This window comes from Diabrotica virgifera, chromosome 8 (genome assembly GCF_917563875.1).
Source record: "Diabrotica virgifera virgifera chromosome 8, PGI_DIABVI_V3a".
Taxonomy (NCBI): Eukaryota; Metazoa; Arthropoda; class Insecta; order Coleoptera; family Chrysomelidae; genus Diabrotica; species Diabrotica virgifera.
In genome coordinates this window covers 24,891,055-24,911,598 of record NC_065450.1, presented here as the reverse complement: position 1 = coordinate 24,911,598, position 20,544 = coordinate 24,891,055, and the positions used below count along the sequence as shown (strand labels likewise).

The window sequence follows — 20,544 nt, the reverse complement described above, 5'->3', positions numbered from 1 at the left end:
CTTAATTCGGGCTAACTTAACAACTTGCTATTTTTCACAATCATAAACTTGTCAGGACGACACGTTTATCATGCTCCACAGTTAAAACTTCCCCTGTTCCAGTGTTCCCGTGCATCAAAGTTTGTCCGACTAGACACCGTTAAGCTATTAACAAATTTTCAGCTTGCTATTAATCAACTTTTCTTTCTTACGCGGGATCCAGGTCTATAGGTCAAATTTCTCACCTATAGTTCCACCTTTGGATTATAAGCTTTCATTTGACACTACATTTGTCATTCTACCTGGTATAGTGACGGAGGAGTTATATTTGGGGTCAGACGGACAAACGAACAGACAGCCTAGGTAAAATTTCTCACCTTTAGTAATATCCTTGGATTATAAGCTTTTATTTGACACCTCATTTGTCATTCTACCTGGTATAGTGACGGAGGAGTTATATTCGCGGTCGGACGCACAGACGGACAGACAGCCTAGGTCAAATTTCTTACTTTTAGTACCATCCTTTTATTATAAGCTTTCATTTGACACCTCATTTGCCATTCTACCAGGTATAATGACGGATGAGTTGTGTTTACGGACAGACAGACAGACGGACGAACGGATGGACGGACGTGGATAATTCAACATTTCACATTTTTCCAAAATTGGTGAAAACAAAATCAAACTGTTTAGGGATTTATCACAACTGGTTTATTATTATAAACCAGTGTTGTTTGTTGATATTGACAGTCATTAATATCCCGTAATTCTTATAATATGTATTAAATTTTTTTAAAATTATTATCTTATTCTGTAATAGAAGCTGTAACAGTTAAACCTATCCTGAACGAAATTCCCCTTCATAATATTCTTCAAGCTTACAATTTGAAATATGAACTTACAACTTTAATACCCTGGAAAATGGAACTGCTGGTATTAAATGTATCAATAATATGGTCACCTTAATTGGAAAACGTCCGAGCAATATTAAGGCTTAATTAGGTGGGATAATCCCTTTCGTGTTTGGAAACCAGTCAAATTTTACCTATTCGCATATTACAACCAAGTTGGCGTTAACGCCATTATTTTGGGTAATAGGATGTTTTGTTATTATACTATGCTTTGCGATATACAAGGTAAACCAAATAGTCGGAGAGATAGAAGCGGATTTTGATAGTGATAAGTAATATGGACATACTATATGGGGATAGGTTGAATTAGTCGTGTACTTGACTTTCCCATACGAGCGGACACCTGAGCGGGAGACGAGGGTAGTTATAAGGGGTTAAAGTCGCGGTTTTTTTTTGTGACGCTCTTGATAGAGACAGTGCACCAAAATTTGGGAATAAGTAGGTCATGACGTAACTAAGTAAAATCTTCAGGGGCGGAACGCTGCGCGGGGAAAAATGATGGTGGGCAGGAGTGAATATAAAAATTATCATGGTTTTTTGTGACGTTTATGATCGACAGTGCACCAGTAAGTTCATCATGATGTAACTAAGCAAAATCTCCATGGGCGGAATGCTGCGGGGGGACAAAAGTGTGGGTGAATATAAAAATTACAAGGAGTTTTTTTGTGACGTTCGTGCTCGAGATTTAGAAAATTTAGGAATACGTAGATTATGACATAACAAAGTAAAATATCCAGAAGCCGAACGCTACGTGGGGACAAAGGGGTGGGGATAGGGGTGAACATAAAAATTATAAGGGCTTTTTGTGAAGGTTTGTGATCGAGATAAAAAATTTGGTAGAAAATAGGTAGATCATGACGTAACTACAAAAAATCTCCACGGGTGGGCAACTACAATTAAAAAAAAAATGGTATATATTCAAATTAAAAAAAAGAACGATTATTTTTTTCTAATAAATTGATAAAATTTATTACCAGCATAAATCAATAATATAAAACAATGTTTGAAAAATATAAGAACATTTCATTTTTTCTCTACATTTTTCATAAAATTATTGTGACCCCGCTTTTAAGAAAAATGACTCCACCTAGCTGTCCGCCCTTTTGGATTTTGATTCTACACATTTAAATGAATAAATTGTGCAAGTTGCGGACATATTCTCCATGACTAGCATCACCCAAAAAATGTGCGTACTAAGTTACGTCATGATCCACTTATTCCCAAATTTTGATGCACTCTTTCGATCACGAACGTCACAAAAAACCCCTTAATATTTTATATATTCACCCCTTCCCCTACCCCTTTGTCCCCCATGCAGGTAGATTTTGCTTAGTTACGTCATGACCTAGTTATTGCCAAATTTTGGTGCACTATCTCGATCATGAGTATCAAGAAAAATATAATTTTTTTAAGCAGAATTTTTAATTTTAATTTTTTTAAGCAGAATTTTTAATTTTAATTTTTTTAAGCAGAATTGCTATTTTATTTTTTAATCAAAAGTTATTCTGGTTCAAAAATTGTACTTTTTTGATTTTTTGAAAGTTCATCGGCGTTTATTGGGAATACTATGCATCCTACGAAAAAAATTGTAAGAATATCTTTTGCTTAGAATCACCCAAAAATACAAAAAAAAATGACCCGTATTGAGCTGCCCCCCCCCCCCACTTGCAAAAATCAAAAAACAAATAGCCCTGATTTATGAGCTATTTATGAGCTTTTTAGTGGGGGGGGGGGCTGAGTCAGCCCCACTACTTAAAAATAGGAATATTGAATTGGTTTTTGAGGCAGAATTACGAGCTATTTATGAGCTCTTGAAATTATATAGTTTCGATTTTTGAGCTCATCCCCTTCACCCCCAAACAACCCTTTAATTGATTTAACTAAAGAGAAAAATGCTGAGAAAACTTAAAATATATCGTATTGAGGGTTATTTTAACAATAGCTTATATACTCTAAGAATAAACTATTAAATCACGTGCATTTCGATTATTGAGCTACAACCCCTTGGCAAGAAAACCACCCTATCTTCTAGGCTTAAGAGAAAGTTGTACTTAAAATGCATTAAATTAATTATTTAGCGACTACATATCATTTAATAATTTATAAGCTTCCAAATTACGCGCATTTACATCAGTAAATTGCAATTTATTTTGTATAGTGCAGTCACTGAAGGTGAAAATCAACGATTACCTTCAATTTCGGTGAACCTTCATCGATTTTCACGAAAATTGGTGAGTGGTTAAAGGATACGTCAAGAAACAAAGGTGACATGGTACCACCTTGCGCCTTTACCCTGAGGGTGGATACCGGATTTGCCCTTCTCGGGGGTGAAAATTATTTTATAAAAATAACTGCACAAATCAATAAAAGAACAAATTAAAAGCAAAATTTATTATATAAAGTTATTAAAATAAGTCAATACTTTTTAAGTTATTAAAGATCAAATATTTTAAATATTCGTGAAAAAATGCATGTTTTGAAGCGGTTTTTCGTAAATCACTGAAAAACTTTAAGTTTTTGCAAAAAAAGTTAATAGTCGTTTAATTCGTATAGCTTATATTCTAAGAATAAACTCTTAAATGACGCGCCTTTCGATTATAGAGCAACAACCCCTTCGCAAGAAAACCATCCCATATTCCCGGCTTAAGAGAGAGTTGTACTTAAAATAATTTAAATTAATTATTTGGCCACTACATATCGTTTAATAATTTATCAGTTTTCTTTCTATAGTGCAGTCACTGATGGTAAAATCAACTATGATCTTCGATTTCGGTAAATCTCCATTCATTTTCACGAATTGACAATAACAAGTTGCGGTTTTAGCCTGGGGTATGTCAACCCTTCTCGGGGGTGAAAATTACTTTATTAAAAATAACCCCACAAATCGAGAGAGGGACAAATTCTAAGCAAAATTTATTATATAATGTTATTAAAATAAATTAATACTTTTTGAGTTATTAAAGATCAAATATTTTAATTTTTATGAAAGAAAATGCATGCTTTAAAGCGATTTTTCATAAACAACTCAAAAACTGTAAGTTTTTACAAAAAAGTTTTCATCACTAAAATTGAAGCTAATAAAAATATAATACATTGCTTACTTGAAAAACCCTTTGATGTTAATTTAAAGCAAGTGGTTGGTATTTAAATGTATATTTTTTTCTGCGACTGTTCAAATGTAAGGATTCAAGCTGAAATAACGGGAAAGAGATGCATTTTATATAACACTTAGGTACTAAATACTTGTCAAAGTACTTAGAAATACCTATCAAAAATGAGCTCCAGAAAAAGTTGATAGCATCAAAATTTATACCTATAAAGTATACAGCTATAAAACTGTATTACATTTAATCTTTCAAATACTTTATTTTTTTTAGATCATATTTAAAATAATAACTCCAACAATACTCGATTGACGTAAAAAATGATAGATAACAAAATTTGAGTTTTTTTTTATTAGCAAAGATTGTACTTGTCTTTTGATTTATGTATGAATCAAAATAACGAAGACAGAAACCTTTAATCCTAAATTTTACTACGAGAACTGGAGCCCTTTAACCTATTATCCTAAAAAATAAAGTATTTGAAAGATTAAGCCGGTACTTTATGTCTCGGTTGACAGCCGGTTAGTTAACCGGAGTTTAATCGGGACCTCTTTAGGGTCTCTTGCGTTGTAATAAATGCAATTACAAGTATTATTATGATTATAAATAAGAATAATAATAATAATTGCATTTATTACAACGCAAGAGACCCTAAAGAGGTCACGATTAAACTCCGGTGAACTAACCGGCTGTTAATCGAGACATAAAGTATCGGGCCTAAATGTAATACAGTTTTATAGCTCTTGAAATTACCTTTCAAATATTTGGAGGTGCCTGATATTATAAAAATTAACAGAGTGATTAAAAAAAATTCATTTTTTTTTTGTAAACATTTTTGGAGTATAAATTTTGATGCTATTAACTTTTTCTGGAGCTCATTTGATAGGTATTTCTAAGTACTTTGACAAGTATTTATTTAGTAAGTGTTATAAAATGCATCTGTTTCCCGTTATTTAAGCTTGAATCCCTAGATTTGAATAGTCGCAGAAAAAACTATACATTTAATTACCTATAACTTACTTTAAATTTACATTAAAGGGTTTTTCAAGTCAGCAATTTATTATCTTTTTTATTAGCTTCAATTTTAGTGATGAAAACTTTTTTGTAAAAACTTAAAGTTTTTAAGTTATTTATGAAAAATCGCTTTAAAGCATGCATTTTCTTTCACAAAAATTAAAATATTTGATCTTTAATAACTCAAAAATATTGATTTATTTTAAGTAACATTATATAACAAATTTTGCTTAAAATTTGTCCCTCTCTTGATTTGTGGGGTTATTTTTACAATTTTAACTATTTATAATGGGAAATAAGCCACAATATTATTAAAAAATGATTTTTATTAATGTTTCGACGCCCAAATCGGGTGCCGTTGTCAAAATACAAAATACTATTTTGTATTTTGACAACGGCACCCGATTTGGGCGTCGAAACGTTAATAAAAATCATTTTTTAATAATATTGTGGCTTATTTCCCATTATAAATAGTTAAAATTTTAAAAATTCCACAAGAAAATAGCTTCAGGGTTATTTTTAATAAAGTAATTTTCACCCCCGTCAAATTGTTATTGTTAATTTTTCTTGACGTATCCTCTATCCGCTCAACAATTTTCGTGAAAATGAATGAAGATTTACCGAAATCGAAGGTCATAGTTGATATTTTACCTTCAGTGACTGCACTATAGAAAGAAAATGGCAATTCAATAATTGAGATGCGTATATTTTGCGAGCTCATAAATTATTAAACGATATGTAGTCGCCAAATAATTAATTTAAATTATTTTAAGTACAACTCTCTCTTAAGCCGGGAATATGGGATGGTTTTCTTGCGAAGGGGTTGTAGCTCAATAATTGAAAGGCGCGTGATTAAGAGTTTATTTTTAGAATATAAGCTATACGAATTAAACTATTTATTTATTTTCAACGGGCTACTGCCCAATAAGATTACAAGTTTATAAGTCCAATATACAAAATACATGTGTCAATAATAAATACAATAAAATAGTAATAATAAAACAATACAATAAAAGTTGTTTGTTCCTGTGGGAGTTTTATGTCAGTTCTTCTATCAGGCGCGGCCCCCTGCGAATGGGGGATGCCTTCTGGGTATTCGTAGCATCAATGCCCAGAGAGTAGCAGGAATACTTGCCGTGGAACAAAAACTGACACCTGGCAGTAGGTATAGAATGCACACCCATGAGAATGGAGACTAATAGTTTATGTTTAGGGCCGCTGCCTGGGGATCGCCAGGGCACGTCTAGAGCCGACGCTGGACGTGACAGCATGCGGGACGTCGGTGGCAGGGTGTTGAGGAGGCGGGCCCCTGTCACACAAACAGCTACAGCCCAACAACAAGAACAACAACCACAAGCGAGCCAAACAACAGCAAGAGCTCCACTCGCTGAAGGTGCTGCGCCGGAACATCAGCCGGCGCTCTATTTAGCATTTTGCGCTTCTATTATAAGGTGACAAACCTCGGTCAAGAAACGATCGGCTACAGACAACAACTGTATGCCGAATTTTGCAGGGAGTACCCAGATATTCAAGTATCGGAGCAAAGAGTATCAGATCAATACCGGGTAGTCATAAGACACAACCTTATCCCAGAGACTAGACGCAATACGATCAAAAGCGAAGTCGAACGGGAGATTAATAACCAAGAGCTAGTTTTAGATCAAGTCCCTAATGAAATCCTTGATGAGCAGATTCCTGAGATTCCCATACTAGAAACTCAACCTGACAATACACAGCAGGAAAACAACGAGTTGCGCGATAGTCTAGAAAACGAAATGGCTCGTGCCGTACAAGAGTTTAATGGAACAAATCCACTTAGCAGACCAACGCTACCACGAATAAACTCTTGTAAGAAACTAGGTGCGCTGTTACAAATTATGAACACTGAAGTCCTACCCAATTATGTCGTAGAAGCCCACACATTGGAGTATCTGCATATGCTAATCTACTGTGCAGCAACAGCAATTGCCAATGTAATGGGCGTTAAGATCAGAACACGACGGGGTACTAATAACGGAAGGACTGGTAACAGAATTGCACCCTGGGAAAAAAGACTTCTCGGAAAAATTGAATTACTGCGTACGGATATTGGTCAAGTCACAGAATATATAAGAGGTGTAACAAGTAGAAAAGTCATTAAGAGAGCTGAGGAAATAATACGGAGCACTGCAAGACACTCGAGATACGATCCAGAAAATAACACAGCCCAACAGTGTCTGGATACATTAAGACAAAAACTCTGTCTATTCAGGACGATTAAGAAGGTATAAAGTTAGTAACAACCGAAAATGTGACAATGCACTTTTTGAGAACTCTGAGAAGGCGTTCTACCGAAAACTCAATTCCACCGTAGAAAGTGTCGACAAGTCTTACCCAAGCCAAGAAGAAATTCATGAGTTTTGGGGAAATCAACTTTCCACACCAGCTGCTTTTAACAACAATGCTGGCTGGATAGAAGATACGACGCACAACTGTCACCATTACGTCACTGCTAACTACGAACCATTCACGACTGAAGAAGTCCCAAATGTCATCAAGGAGCTTCATAACTGGAAATCTCCTGGACCAGACGGAGTTCAGAACTTCTGGCTTAAAAAGTTTTGGAGTATTCATGAGTGCTTATCAACATTAATTAATCATGTTATTTCTAATCCGCAGGAATTACCATCATTTCTAACTCAGGGAACTACTTATTTAATACCCAAGGATCAAAATAACACCCAAGATCCATCCAAGTACCGCCCAATTACTTGTCTTCCAACTTTGTATAAATTGGTCACATCCTGTGTAACCCGGCGTATCTACCAATACTGTGCTCTAAACAATATCATAGAGCCTCAACAGAAAGGATGCGCTAAGGGTTTCATGGGTTGCAAAGAACAGCTTATCATCGACTCAGTCATTTCTAACCAGGCATTCACTAAAAAAAGGAACCTTTTTACTGCTTTTATTGACTATAAAAAGGCCTTTGATTCAGTACCGCATGTATGTATGTATGTATGTATGTAGATAGGGGTGATAGGTACACTGCGACCCGTAGGATCTATTGTGTCCCCCTTGCTTGCCATGAGTCTGATGTTTTCTCAGACCTATAGCAGCTCTTCCAGTCCTATTTTCCTAAGAAAGATTAGGACATCGTCGGGCTTCAATTCAGGCAGGTTCTCCTCTTCTATTTCATGTGCCCCTAGGTATCTGGCCCTGGAGTTCTGCAATGCAGGACATTCTGAGAGTATGTGTATTGAGGTTTCGTCCTCTTCCTCACAGAATCTGCATTTTGCTTCATCTACCAATCCTAGCTTCTTCATGTGACTTCTTAACCGGCAATCCCGGTCATTATTCCCGTCAAAATCCGGATCTTCTTTTTACTGAGGTTGAGAAAGCTAAGAAATCTATTCTGGTTATAATTTCCCAGAATTGTCTTGGCTTGTCTCAATCCTTCCAACTGATTCCAGTACTTGGACTTTTCCCTCTCCAATTCTCCTCTTAGTTCTCCTAAGATTGCGCTACTGCTGATCCCACATGATGGTTCTGGTCCCAGATATGGGGTTTCGGCTCCTTTTTTCGCCAGCTGATCTGCTGTTTCGTTCCCTCCAATTCCTATGTGTCCTGGGACCCATAGGAGGGTGACAAGGTTCTTCTGGCCTAGTTCATTTAGCTTTCCTAGGCACTCCCAAACCATCTTAGAACTGATTATATGTGAGCTCAGTGCTTTGATGGCTGCTTGACTATCCGACATGATTACAATCTCTTGTCTGCGATAGTTTCTTCCAATGTTAAATTCCACACATCTTTCGATGGCACGGATTTCTGCTTGAAAGATGCTTGGGTATGTGCCCAAGCTTTCTGAGTGTTTGGCTCTCGGTCCAAAGACTCCTATTCCAGTTCCCTCTTCCAGTTTGGAGCCATCCGTATACCACTTTATGGCATTTGGGTTCAAGTTCTGTATGGTATCTTCGTCCCATTCAGATTTATTGCTCAGCTTAGTGATGAATTTTCTCACAAAGTTGAATTTCTTCGGCATATCATCTTGGGGCATTTCCCAAGTTTGATCAAATTGAAGTGATCGAGGTTTTTCTCTGATGATTCCTTCTCTGATCATCCTGTATATTGTTTTCTTCCTTACATTTTCTAACTGAATGTGTAGTGGGGTCAAGTTTAAAATCACATCCATTGCAGCTGTGGGGCAGGTTCCCATTGCTCCAGTGATACATGCACAGGCTAGTCTCTGAATCTTCGAAAGCTTTTTCTTTGTCGTATTCAGATTAGCTCTTGTGCCCCAAGCTACTGCCCCATAAGTGATTAGTGGTCTCACTATTGCTGTGTACATCCATTGCAGAATACGTGGGTTACATCCCCAGTTTTTCCCTGCAATGTTCTTACACACCATGAGGGCCTTGGTGGCTTTGTGTATTACTTCCTCTTCGTGTTTATTCCAGAGTAACTTGCTATCTAGGATCAGCCCTAGATATTTGACCTCTGTTTTCCATTCGACGATATCCTCCCCTATTTTTATGGTTTTTAAATTCGGGTTCTTTTTCCTTGTAAAGGCTACTAGTGTGGTTTTAGTGGGGTTGATGTTAAGTCCCAACGAGTCACACCATTGGTTTGCAATATTCAGTCCTCTTTGAACTATGTCGCAGAGGATATTTTCGTACTTTCCTTTTGCAAGGATGACCATGTCGTCGGAATATCCTTGACATGGTATGCCTTCCCTGGTCAATTGACAGAGTAGGCTGTCCACAGTGAGACTCCACATGAGTGGGGACGCAACTCCCCCCTGCGGACAGCCTCTGGTCACATTAATGAAGATAGTGTCTTGTCCTGTCTCCATTTCTGCGATTCTCGTAGATAGCAGTTGCGACATCCAGGTGGAGGTCATTCCATCTACTCCTCTCTCATGCAGTGCTCTTTTGACGGCTTCATGTGGCGTGTTGTCAAAAGCCCCTTCTATATCTAGAAAGGCACATACCACGGTCTCTTTCTTATTCAGAGCATCTTGGATTTCATCAGTCAATTGTGTCAAGGCGGTTTCCGTGGATTTTCCCGCTTGATACGCATGTTGACGGGGGTGCAATGGCACCTGTTCCAAGATTTCTGTTCTAATGTAGTTGTCTACAGCTTTTTCCATCGTTTTGAGAATAAACGATGTGAGGCTGATCGGTCTAAGGGATTTAGGGTGCGTAGTATCCCGTTTCCCTACTTTTGGGCTGAAGGTGACTTTGGCCCTTCTCCATGCTTCTGGTATGTATCCCAGTTCAAGACTGCTCCGACTGATTCGGACCATATGAGGAATGATTGCCTCTTGGCCCTGTTGAAGTAGGGCAGGAAATATTCCATCCGTTCCAGGTGTTTTGAACGGCTGAAAGGTGTTCATAGCCCATTTCAGCCGTTCTTCACTGCAGATGTGTTTTGCCATTGCAGTGTCTTCCCTGGTAGGTCTTCTGGTTTGCTCACTCTTTTTTCCTGAAGTGATTGCTCCTCCAGGAAAGTGAGTTTCTAACAAGAGCAAAGCTCGTTCTTTCTCACTTTCTGTGAAGCTTCCGTCTGGCTTCCGTAGTGCCATTACTGTATCTACTCTTCCCTTTGCCAAGACCTTGTGTAGCCTTGCTGCAGAGGGAGTAGTGTCTATTTCTTCGCAGAATTTTCTGAAGCTATTTCTTTTAGCCTTTCTAATCTCTTTATTGTATAATGTGAGTTTCTCGGTGTATCTCTGCCAATCTCCGTTACGTTTGGCTCTGTTGAAGAGCTGTCGCGTCTCGGATCTTAGGTTTGACAGATGTTCGTTCCACCATATTGCATCTTTTGATTTTCTGGTCCTCTGAAGAGGACAACTTGATTCATAGGCGTCGAGTATTACCTCGTTAAGTTCTATGACATCATTTTCTAATGCCAGGTGGTTTCTGGCATTTCCTTTAGTACGAAGACTTACAAGATTTCTCCTCAGGTTAGAGTTGTATTCATCCCAGTTTGTTTTCCTGGGGTTTCTCCTGAGTTTTGGCTCAGGAGGACTACAATCTAACCTGAACATAATTATTCTATGATCAGAGAGGGATGGTTCGTTCGATACTCTCCAATCCCTCACCCGATCTGATAGATTCGGTGTGCTTACAGTTATATCTAGCACTTCTTTTCTTGTTTTAGTTACAAAAGTAGGGGTATTCCTTATATTGTGTATGACAAGATTCTTACTAAGAATAAATTCTAAAATTTTCTCACCTCTTTCATTGGTGTCTGTGCTCCCCCATACGGTATTGTGACCATTAGCGTCACATCCTAGGAGAAGCGGTAGTTTCTTCTGCTCACAGTACTCTACTAGTCTTTGCAGTTCTGGAGGCGGTGCAGTCCCGTCTCCTGCAAAGTAGCATGAGACTATCATAACTTCTTGACGCCCTTTTCCGAACTCAAGGTTTGCTCGAATCGGAACAAGGTCTCTCGTCATAAATTCTGAAACACAAAAGTGATTAATACTGTTACTTACCAAGATGCATGCTCTGGGTTTGTCAACATTACTTACTTTGTATATCAGCTTAGCTTCTCTGTTTGTGAGTCCTCTCACCTGACCGTCACGAACCCATGGTTCCTGAATCAGTACAAATCCCAATTGGTTTCTGATAAACGTCCTTAGGATGACCGCCGATGATCCCTTGGCGTGATGGGCGTTTATCTGAGCAATATTAATTCCCATTTTTTTTTCCTCCTTCCTTTTCCCTGCCCCTACTTATTTGGTTATTTGAGGTGAGGTTTCTTTCTCACCTTCTTCCCCCCCGACAAGTGTTTTGTCCTTGTCTTCTTCAACGTTAGTTGCTTCGGCTGTCTCCATGTCCTCCGAGTCCCGATATAGATCGGTGCTGTGGTGGTCTCCGACGCTCTCGGCATCGCCGGGCACATCAGTACCCCGCGATGCAGAGGGCACCGGAGGCGCTTCCTCGACCTCGGTGGTTACTAACCCACCGCTGCTCCCCGGAGTCTCCTTTTCTGTTTCCCGTTTTATACCATGAACGGGGATTTTCCCGAACCGGTAAAAAATGGTGCATCCGTTCTTCCTGAGGGCAGCGCAGGATAGCTCGTCTATCGCTGCCCTCAAGAGTTGCCCTGCCGCCTCTTCCTTAGCACTCAGGACCTTCCACCTACCTATTGCTAGGCCCTCATTTTGTACCTCTATCAGCTGAAGTAATTTCTCAGCTGATAGCCACTTGCTTCTGGGGAGGAAAACTGTCACAACATGTGATCTAGGGATGTCGTCTCCCTTACATGTTGCGAGTTCTCCACCCTCCCACTTCCTAATTTGTGGCACCTTCAACCTTAGCCATTCCGCTGACTGTGGTGTTTCACAGTCAACTACCAAGTAGCCCGGCTTGAAGTGGATGCCGCCGAACTGGAGCTTGTGCTCCCATCCGGCGAACATTTCTTGAACTATTGCCTCCTCCACCAAAGTCTGCTGTTCCGCGCTGAGGGTGTTCTCAGGGAACCCTTTGGGGAGAATGGCAATCTTCTCCGATTTTAGAGCAGCTGCATAGCTGCTCATACCTACTGAGGTAGTGGTCTGTTCTCCCACTTCCTCCTTCTTCCTTTTCACCTCTTTCTGAGCAGGACTGATGACCGTCTCAGTCCGCTTTCTTTTTTGACTAGCAGGCTCTTGGCTTTTATGCTCCAAGGCCTTCTTTCTTGCTGTTTCAGGGGAAATTCCCTGACTGAGGTACCTCAAGTACCATCTGCAGCCCGCTCCGCTGAGCCCACGTCTCAGTGGGTCATCCCTGCCTCCAGGTTCTCCCAAGTTTGGGAGTGGAGGCTGTCTAGAGGTCGAGGGCCTTTGGAGGTCCTTCCCCACCTCAGATTTACCCTTGTGGTGTATTCCCACAATGGAGTCTGAGGGACCGGTCCTCGACTTTCCTGCCTCTCGGGGAGCTTCCCGAGAGGTTGAAGGAGAGTGTTTTCCTTCCTTCTTCTTCTTCGATTTAGCGGTGTATTCCCGCTGTATTTTTTTTCCTTTTAATTCTTTCTTGTCCATGGTTGTTCCCACGAGTAGCTAGGGAATGTCGGTCCACTCCGGCAGAGCCCCGCATGCCGGAGTAAGGCTGCATACAAGGGGGTTTCGCCTGGTTCCCCCAGGGGAACGTTCGCGACCGCATATGCCCCAGCGGCCATTCATCCATCGGCACGTTGCCTTACACTTTGGATTGGGGTAGTGAGGTAAGTGGAGGGATAGTGGATGTGGGGCAGGGATGTGATCAGGAATCAGCCACTCGCGCTCGGATAAGTCGACTCACAAAAAGGTGAGAAAGAGTTTGTTGGGGGAGGGCGACATGTTTGGGTTTCGAGTGGCCGTAGGAGCAGGGAAGGGTATCTGTATATGCTGAAGGCGAAGGCGCAGCAACTGTTCGCCTCAGTTGCTGCGCCTTTTCGCGTCCAGTGGCGGTGTCCGGCGGTCACCCGGTGCACAGGCACTGGACGCGGAGACTGTGTTTGGTTTCGCTGGTCGTGCTCCCCTCACAAAATAAGGGACCAAGACCAGTTACTCAGCCCTTCCACCAACGGCAAGGAAAAATTACAGTCTCGGGTTCAGTACCGCATGAATGGCTAATAGATATATTGAAAATATACAAAGTTGATGATAATATAGTGACCTTTTTAAGGCATACAATGAGAGATTGGAAGACTAAAATTAACCTCCAAATACCTGGTGAAAACAATATCGAAACCGAAAATATCGCAATCAACCGGGACCTGTTTCAAGGAGACTCGTTGAGTCCATTGTGGTTCTGCTTAGCTTTGAACCCCCTTTCCCAGCTATTAAACTCCACTGACTCAGGTTTTAGGATTAAAAGCAATAATACTGTGGTAGCGAAGCTCAATCATCTGTTGTATATGGATGATTTGAAATTAATGGCTTCCACTCGAGAACACCTAGAAGAGATGCTAAAAACTGTGGAAACATCTCTAATAATATTAGTATGCAGTTCGGTCTAGACAAGTGCCGTGTTTTGAATATAGTCAGAGGAAAGGTACAGCCCGGTGGATTCGATATGCAAAATGGCCAGAACATCGAGGCCATGGGCGATAACGATATGTACAAATATCTTGGAGTAAAGCAGGCGCGGAAAATTGACCATAAGCAAATGAAAACTGAGATAACTACTGAGTTTATAAGAAGGGTAAAACAGCTGCTTCGTTCACAAGTTAACAGTAAAAATTTGTTTAAGGCACTAAACACCTACGCTTGTTCCGCGCTTAGCTATTCATTTGGTATTGTTAAGTGGACAAAAACGGATATAGAAAATCTTCAGCGAAAAGTACAAACACGTCTCACAAAGGCACAAAAACACCACCCTAAAAGTGCAGTAGAACGAACGACATTACCCCGGTATTTAGGAGGAAGAGGACTTATGGATATAGGTGAGCAATTAGATAAACAGATTGCTAATTTAAGAACTTATTTTCAGATGCAGGCTGAGACATCTACTCTACACCGCGCAATTTGCGCAGTAGATGACACAACACTGATCAAGCTGAGGGAACCAGAAATGCGCATAAACCACCTAACTAAAGACGAAAAACTGCGCACCTGGATGGGTAAACCTCTGCACGGGAGACATCCCAATGAGGTCAGCCAAGACTATGTCGACAATACAGCGTCGAACTATTGGTTGACATCAGGAAAGATGTTCCCTGAAACGGAGGGTTCATTACTGGCTATTCAGGATCAGGTTATACCAACTAGAAATTACCTGAAATATATCGTCAAAGACCCTCAGGTTCAAAACGACAGATGCCGATATGGATGTCAAGCCCAAGAAACCATCCAACATATTACAGGGGGCTGCCAGGCATTTGATGCAACTGAATACAAGGAATGGCATGACGCAGTGGGAAAATCCTTCATCAAAAGATAGCTAACAAGCTGGGACTTCTCCAAACTGACCATCTCCCATATTATCAATACGTTCCTGAGAGTATGCTTGAGGATGGCAACTACAAGCTATACTGAGACAGCACTGGGCTCACAGACCAAGCAGTGGCACATAATAGACCAGATCTCGTACTAGTTAATAAATTAACAAAACAAACAACACTAATTGATGTGGCAATACCTAACAACAATAATCTATGTAGTAAATTTAATGAAAAGATCACCAAGTATAGAGATCTGGAAATTCAAATACGGAGACAATGGAGAATGCAAAGTACTCAGACGATACCTATTGTTATGTCTACTACTGGAGTCATTCCGAAGACCCTCCTCGAAAGCATAAAAAAGCTGGGTCTCAATGAACATCTTTATAAGACCATGCAGAAAGCTGTACTACTTGCGACGGCCAGAAGTGTACGAAAATTTTTGGGAGATACACCTGCATTCCAACTCATCTAGGGCTCAATAACACGGAAAGAGTCCCACCAGAGCTCAATCCTTTTGATACCGTAGGTATCTGGGATGAGTCAATTTTCCCCTCAGAGGGAGTGTGAGCCGGATGGCTAAATCTGCAATAAAATATAAATATCACAAACTTAATCACACAAATCAGATTTATATATCACATTAATGACTATCTCTCCAACAACTACTCAAACAAACATACGTCTGAGGCCAGAGCTGAATTCAGACATCAGTGCAAAGAAATCTAAATCAGGGTGAATATTTGCCCATCTTAGTGCTCGAGATAAAAAGTTGTTATATGCATAGTTGGTTCTATGGATAGGAACATAGAATGTTTGATTTAATCTAGTTGTAACGAGTTGAGTGTTGAGTATCCCGAATGAAGTACGTGCCTCCTAGTGGCGGGATACGGGCAACAATACATTGGCTTATAGGGCAGTCCTTACAGTAGGGATCCTGGCCTATACAGAAAAATGCAGGCGGGTGTGGGGTAATACTGCACTTTGGTTGCATTGGTGGTGTATTGGCTAAACGTGCAGGACAGGGCAGGGTATGGTGCTGATAGAAAAGGCATTCAGGCATCAAATATCCAAAAATCTTTTCAGGCCATAATAATGAAAAGACCTTCTCCAAACGAAATAAAAACTTATATGTAAAGATTGTGATGGATATGTATGAGGGAGTAACGACTAGTGTTAGGACAGGTGTGGGAGAGACTGATAAATTTCATGTGAAAGTAGGATTGCATCAAGGGTCTGTGCTTAGTCCGTATTTATTCTCATTAGTTTTGGACCAGATAACAGCGAAAATACAGGGTAACATTCCATGGTGCTTAATGTATGCTGATGATGTCGTGTTAGTAGGAAATAGTGAAAGAGACTTAGAACAAAAACTGGAACAGTGGAGACAAGCTCTGGAGGAAAAAGGTTTAAAACTTAGTAGGACAAAAACAGAGTATTTGGAATGTTCATTTAAAGATGGAGCTACTACAAATAAAATGGTATCTTTGGATGGTGAAATGATTGTAAAAAGCAATAGTTTTAAGTACCTAGGATCGGTATTACAGAGTAATGGAGAAATAGATGGAGATGCATGCAGTAGAATTAGGGCTGGATGGATGAAGTGGAAAGAAGCGAGTGGTGTGTTGTGTGACAGAAAAATTCCAATGAAGCTGAAGGGAAAATTCTATAAAACAGCCATAAGACCAGCTATGATGTACGGAACTGAATGTTGGGCAGTGAAAAAGAAAGAGGAACAGCGAATGCATGTGGCGGAAATGAGAATGCTTAGATGGATGAGTGGAGTGACAAAGAAGGATAAAATTAGAAATGAGTATATTAGGGGAAGTCTAGGTGTGGCACCAATTGATGCCAAAATGAGAGAGCATAGGTTAAGATGGTTTGGTCATGTTCAACGTCGAGACGTTAACCACCCAATACGAAGAATAGCTGAAGTGCAGATTCCTGGAAGGAGTAGGAGAGGAAGACCAAAGAAGAGCTGGGGGGAGACGATAAGGCAGGACATGTTGGTAAAGGGGATTAACATTGATATGGCCCAAGATAGAATTGTGTGGAGAAATGCAATTAGGGAAGCCGACCCCGCATAGGGATAAGGCAAAGAGAATGATGTAACGAGTTGAGTGTTGTAAATGCTGCTGATTTAATTTTTCCTAACTCCCTTAACCACAATGGTGTAACATTTGATGTTAATATAATAAATAACAGTGATCCTTTAAAGTACACAGAGTCATATTATGATTTTAAAAACGGTGATTATATTGGTATGAACTTTTTCTTGTCGGAAATAAATTGGGATTCACTAAAGGCTTTGAATATTGAAGACGCTGTGTCTAAATTTTACGATATTGTCAATCATGCAATAAATTCTTATGTTCCTAAAAAAGTATGTAAGACAAGTACATTTCCAATTTGGTTTAGCCCGGAGTTAAAACGACTAATAATAGAAAAGAAAAAATATCATAAAAAGTATAAGATGTTCAACAATTATGATGATTTTATTATTTTTCATAACTTACGATCTGAATGTAGTACACTGAGTAAAGATTGTTATAATTTATATGTTAGAGATTCTGAATTTACCCACGCACTTTTTGGAAATATATAAACAGTCGCAAAAAAAATTATGATGTACCTTGCCATTTATATTTAGGAGATGATCAAAGTAGTTCTGGGGAGGAAGCTGTGAATTTATTTGCCAAATTTTTTTCTACAGTGTTCACTGACCATAATACTACCCCCCCCCCCACAATATCAATTTGAAAATGCTGGTAACATGAGTTCTTGCTCTTTTAACATAAATACTATTTTTGAGAGTATTCACAATTTGGCTCCTAAACTAAATTTTGGCCCTGATGGCATTCCTAACTATCTATTAAAACAATGTGTTTGTACTATATCTAAGCCATTGTGTATACTCTTTAATAAATCTTTGCAAGAAGGGGTTTTCCCTGCTTGCTGGAAACGAAGTTACGTAAAACCTATATTTAAATCTGGTTCAAAGTCAAATGTGGAAAACTACAGAGCAGTTTGTACTATATCAGCAATTCCAAAATGATTAGATTATTTAGTTACTAAGCAGCTTACTTGTGAATTCAGCAGTATTCTGGTGAATGAACAACACGGTTTTGTACAGGGTAAATCTACAGTAACTAATTTACTTCTTTATCAGAATGACATTGTTATTGCTTTGGAAAACAAATTACAAGTAGATTCCATCTATACTGATTTTTCTAAAGCATTCGATAAGGTCAATCATAATATCTTACTTGCAAAACTTACAGCATACGGTGTTTCTGGAAGTCTCCTTGATTGGATGCAAAGTTACCTGACTAATCGAAGTTTAAGTGTAAAAATAGGATGTTTTCTTTCTAATGCTTTTACAGCTACATCTGGAGTACCGCAAGGTTCCCACTGTGGCCCCCTTCTATTTAATCTGTTCTTGAATGATGTTCACTCTATTTTTAAGGAAGTTAACTTTTTAATGTTTGCTGATGATGTTAAAATATATAAGACTGTCAATAATGAGGATAACATTTTTCAGCTTCAGTCACAAGTAAATGATTTTTATGAGTGGTGTGGTAGAAATGATATGGAACTTAATATTAATAAATGCTTTTTAATAACTTTTGCTAGATCCCATTCACCTATTCACCATCAATATTTTATTAATAATACTCCTGTCACACGTGTGAATGAAATTCGGGATTTGGGTATAATATTTGATTGTAAATTAACATTTTACTCTCACATTGACCATACTGTTTCGAAAGCATTTAAGATGTTGGGTTTTGTATTGCGTTCATCAAAAGATTTGGCAATTCACACAATAAAAATCTTATATTGCAGTATCGTGAGATCAATTATTGAATATGGTTCTATTGTCTGGTCACCTAGTTATGCATATCAAATCCTAAATATTGAAAAGGTTCAAAACAAATTTTTACGTTTCGCAGCTTTTAAGATGGGTTTAACAGTTAGAAATTATACTTCTATATATATAAAAGAAAGTCGAGTTATGTTAGTTACACTGATAATAACTCGAGAACGGCTCATCAGATTGTTATGAAATTTTACAAGTGTATTCTACCGGACTGGGAATAGGCATAACTCTGAATTCATGCCCGTACGTCATAAAGGGGCTTGCCCCCCCTGATATATTTTTTTAATTTTTTGACAAACCGTTTTTCCTTAATTTTGTATGATGTAGAAGCAAAAGATACATACAATCCTAAATTTTCACTTTTTTATCTTCAACCGTTATTTTTTAATAGCCATTTAAATATTTTACATCTATATATATAAAAGAAAGTCGAGTTATGTTAGTTACACTGATAATAACTCGAGAACGGCTCATCAGATTGTTATGAAATTTTACAAGTGTATTCTACCGGACTGGGAATAGGCATAACTCTGAATTCATGCCCGTACGTCATAAAGGGTCTTGCCCCCCCTGATATATTTTTTTAATTTTTTGACAAACCGTTTTTTCTTAATTTTTTATGATGTAGAAGCAAAAGATACATACAATCCTAAATTTTCACTTTTTTATCTTCAACCGTTATTTTTTAATAGCCATTTAAATATTTTACATCTATATATATAAAAGAAAGTCGAGTTATGTTAGTTACACTGATAATAACTCGAGAACGGCTCATCAGATTGTTATGAAATTTTACAAGTGTATTCTACCGGACTGGGAATAGGCATAACTCTGAATTCATGCCCGTACGTCATAAAGGGTCTTGCCCCCCCTGATATATTTTTTTAATTTTTTGACAAACCGTTTTTTCTTAATTTTTTATGATGTAGAAGCAAAAGATACATACAATACTAAATTTTCACTTTTTTATCTTCAACCATTATTTTTTAATAGCCATTTAAATATTTTACATCTATATATATAAAAGAAAGTCGAGTTATGTTAGTTACACTGATAATAACTCGAGAACGGCTCATCAGATTGTTATGAAATTTTACAAGTGTATTCTACCGGACTGGGAATAGGCATAACTCTGAATTCATGCCCGTACGTCATAAAGGGACTTGCCCCCCCCTGATATATTTTTTTAATTTTTTGACAAACCGTTTTTTCTTAATTTTGTATGATGTAGAAGCAAAAGATACATACAATCCTAAATTTTCACTTTTTTATCTTCAACCGTTATTTTTTAATAGCCATTTAAATATTTTACATCTATATATATAAAAGAAAGTCGAGTTATGTTAGTTACACTGATAATAACTCGAGAACGGCTCATCAGATTGTTATGAAATTTTACAAGTGTATTCTACCGGACTGGGAATAGGCATAACTCTGAATTCATGCCCGTACGTCATAAAGGGGCTTGCCCCCCCTGATATATTTTTTTAATTTTTTGACAAACCGTTTTTTCTTAATTTTGTATGATGTAGAAGCAAAAGATACATACAATCCTAAATTTTCACTTTTTTATCTTCAACCGTTATTTTTTAATAGCCATTTAAATATTTTACATCTATATATATATATATATATATATATATATATATATATATATATATATATATATATATAAAAGAAAGTCGAGTTATGTTAGTTACACTGATAATAACTCGAGAACGGCTCATCAGATTGTTATGAAATTTTACAAGTGTATTCTACCGGA

The 20,544-nt window shown here is 38.3% G+C and overlaps 3 protein-coding genes across 3 annotated transcripts in view; 1 reads left to right on the top strand and 2 right to left on the bottom strand.

The window, feature by feature from the left end:
* The window catches only part of LOC126890693 (uncharacterized), a 233,973-nt gene that overhangs the window by 163,550 nt on the left and 49,879 nt on the right, over window positions 1-20,544 (top strand). The window lies entirely within an intron of this gene.
* The window catches only part of LOC126890696 (zinc finger protein 235-like), a 63,204-nt gene that overhangs the window by 35,310 nt on the left and 7,350 nt on the right, over window positions 1-20,544 (bottom strand). The gene's annotated exons all lie outside the window — the stretch shown is intronic.
* On the bottom strand, window positions 11,727-13,016 carry LOC126890111 (uncharacterized). Its single transcript, XM_050658958.1, has one exon. The coding sequence runs from the start codon at window positions 13,014-13,016 to the stop codon at window positions 11,727-11,729; it is 1,290 nt and encodes a 429-aa protein (XP_050514915.1).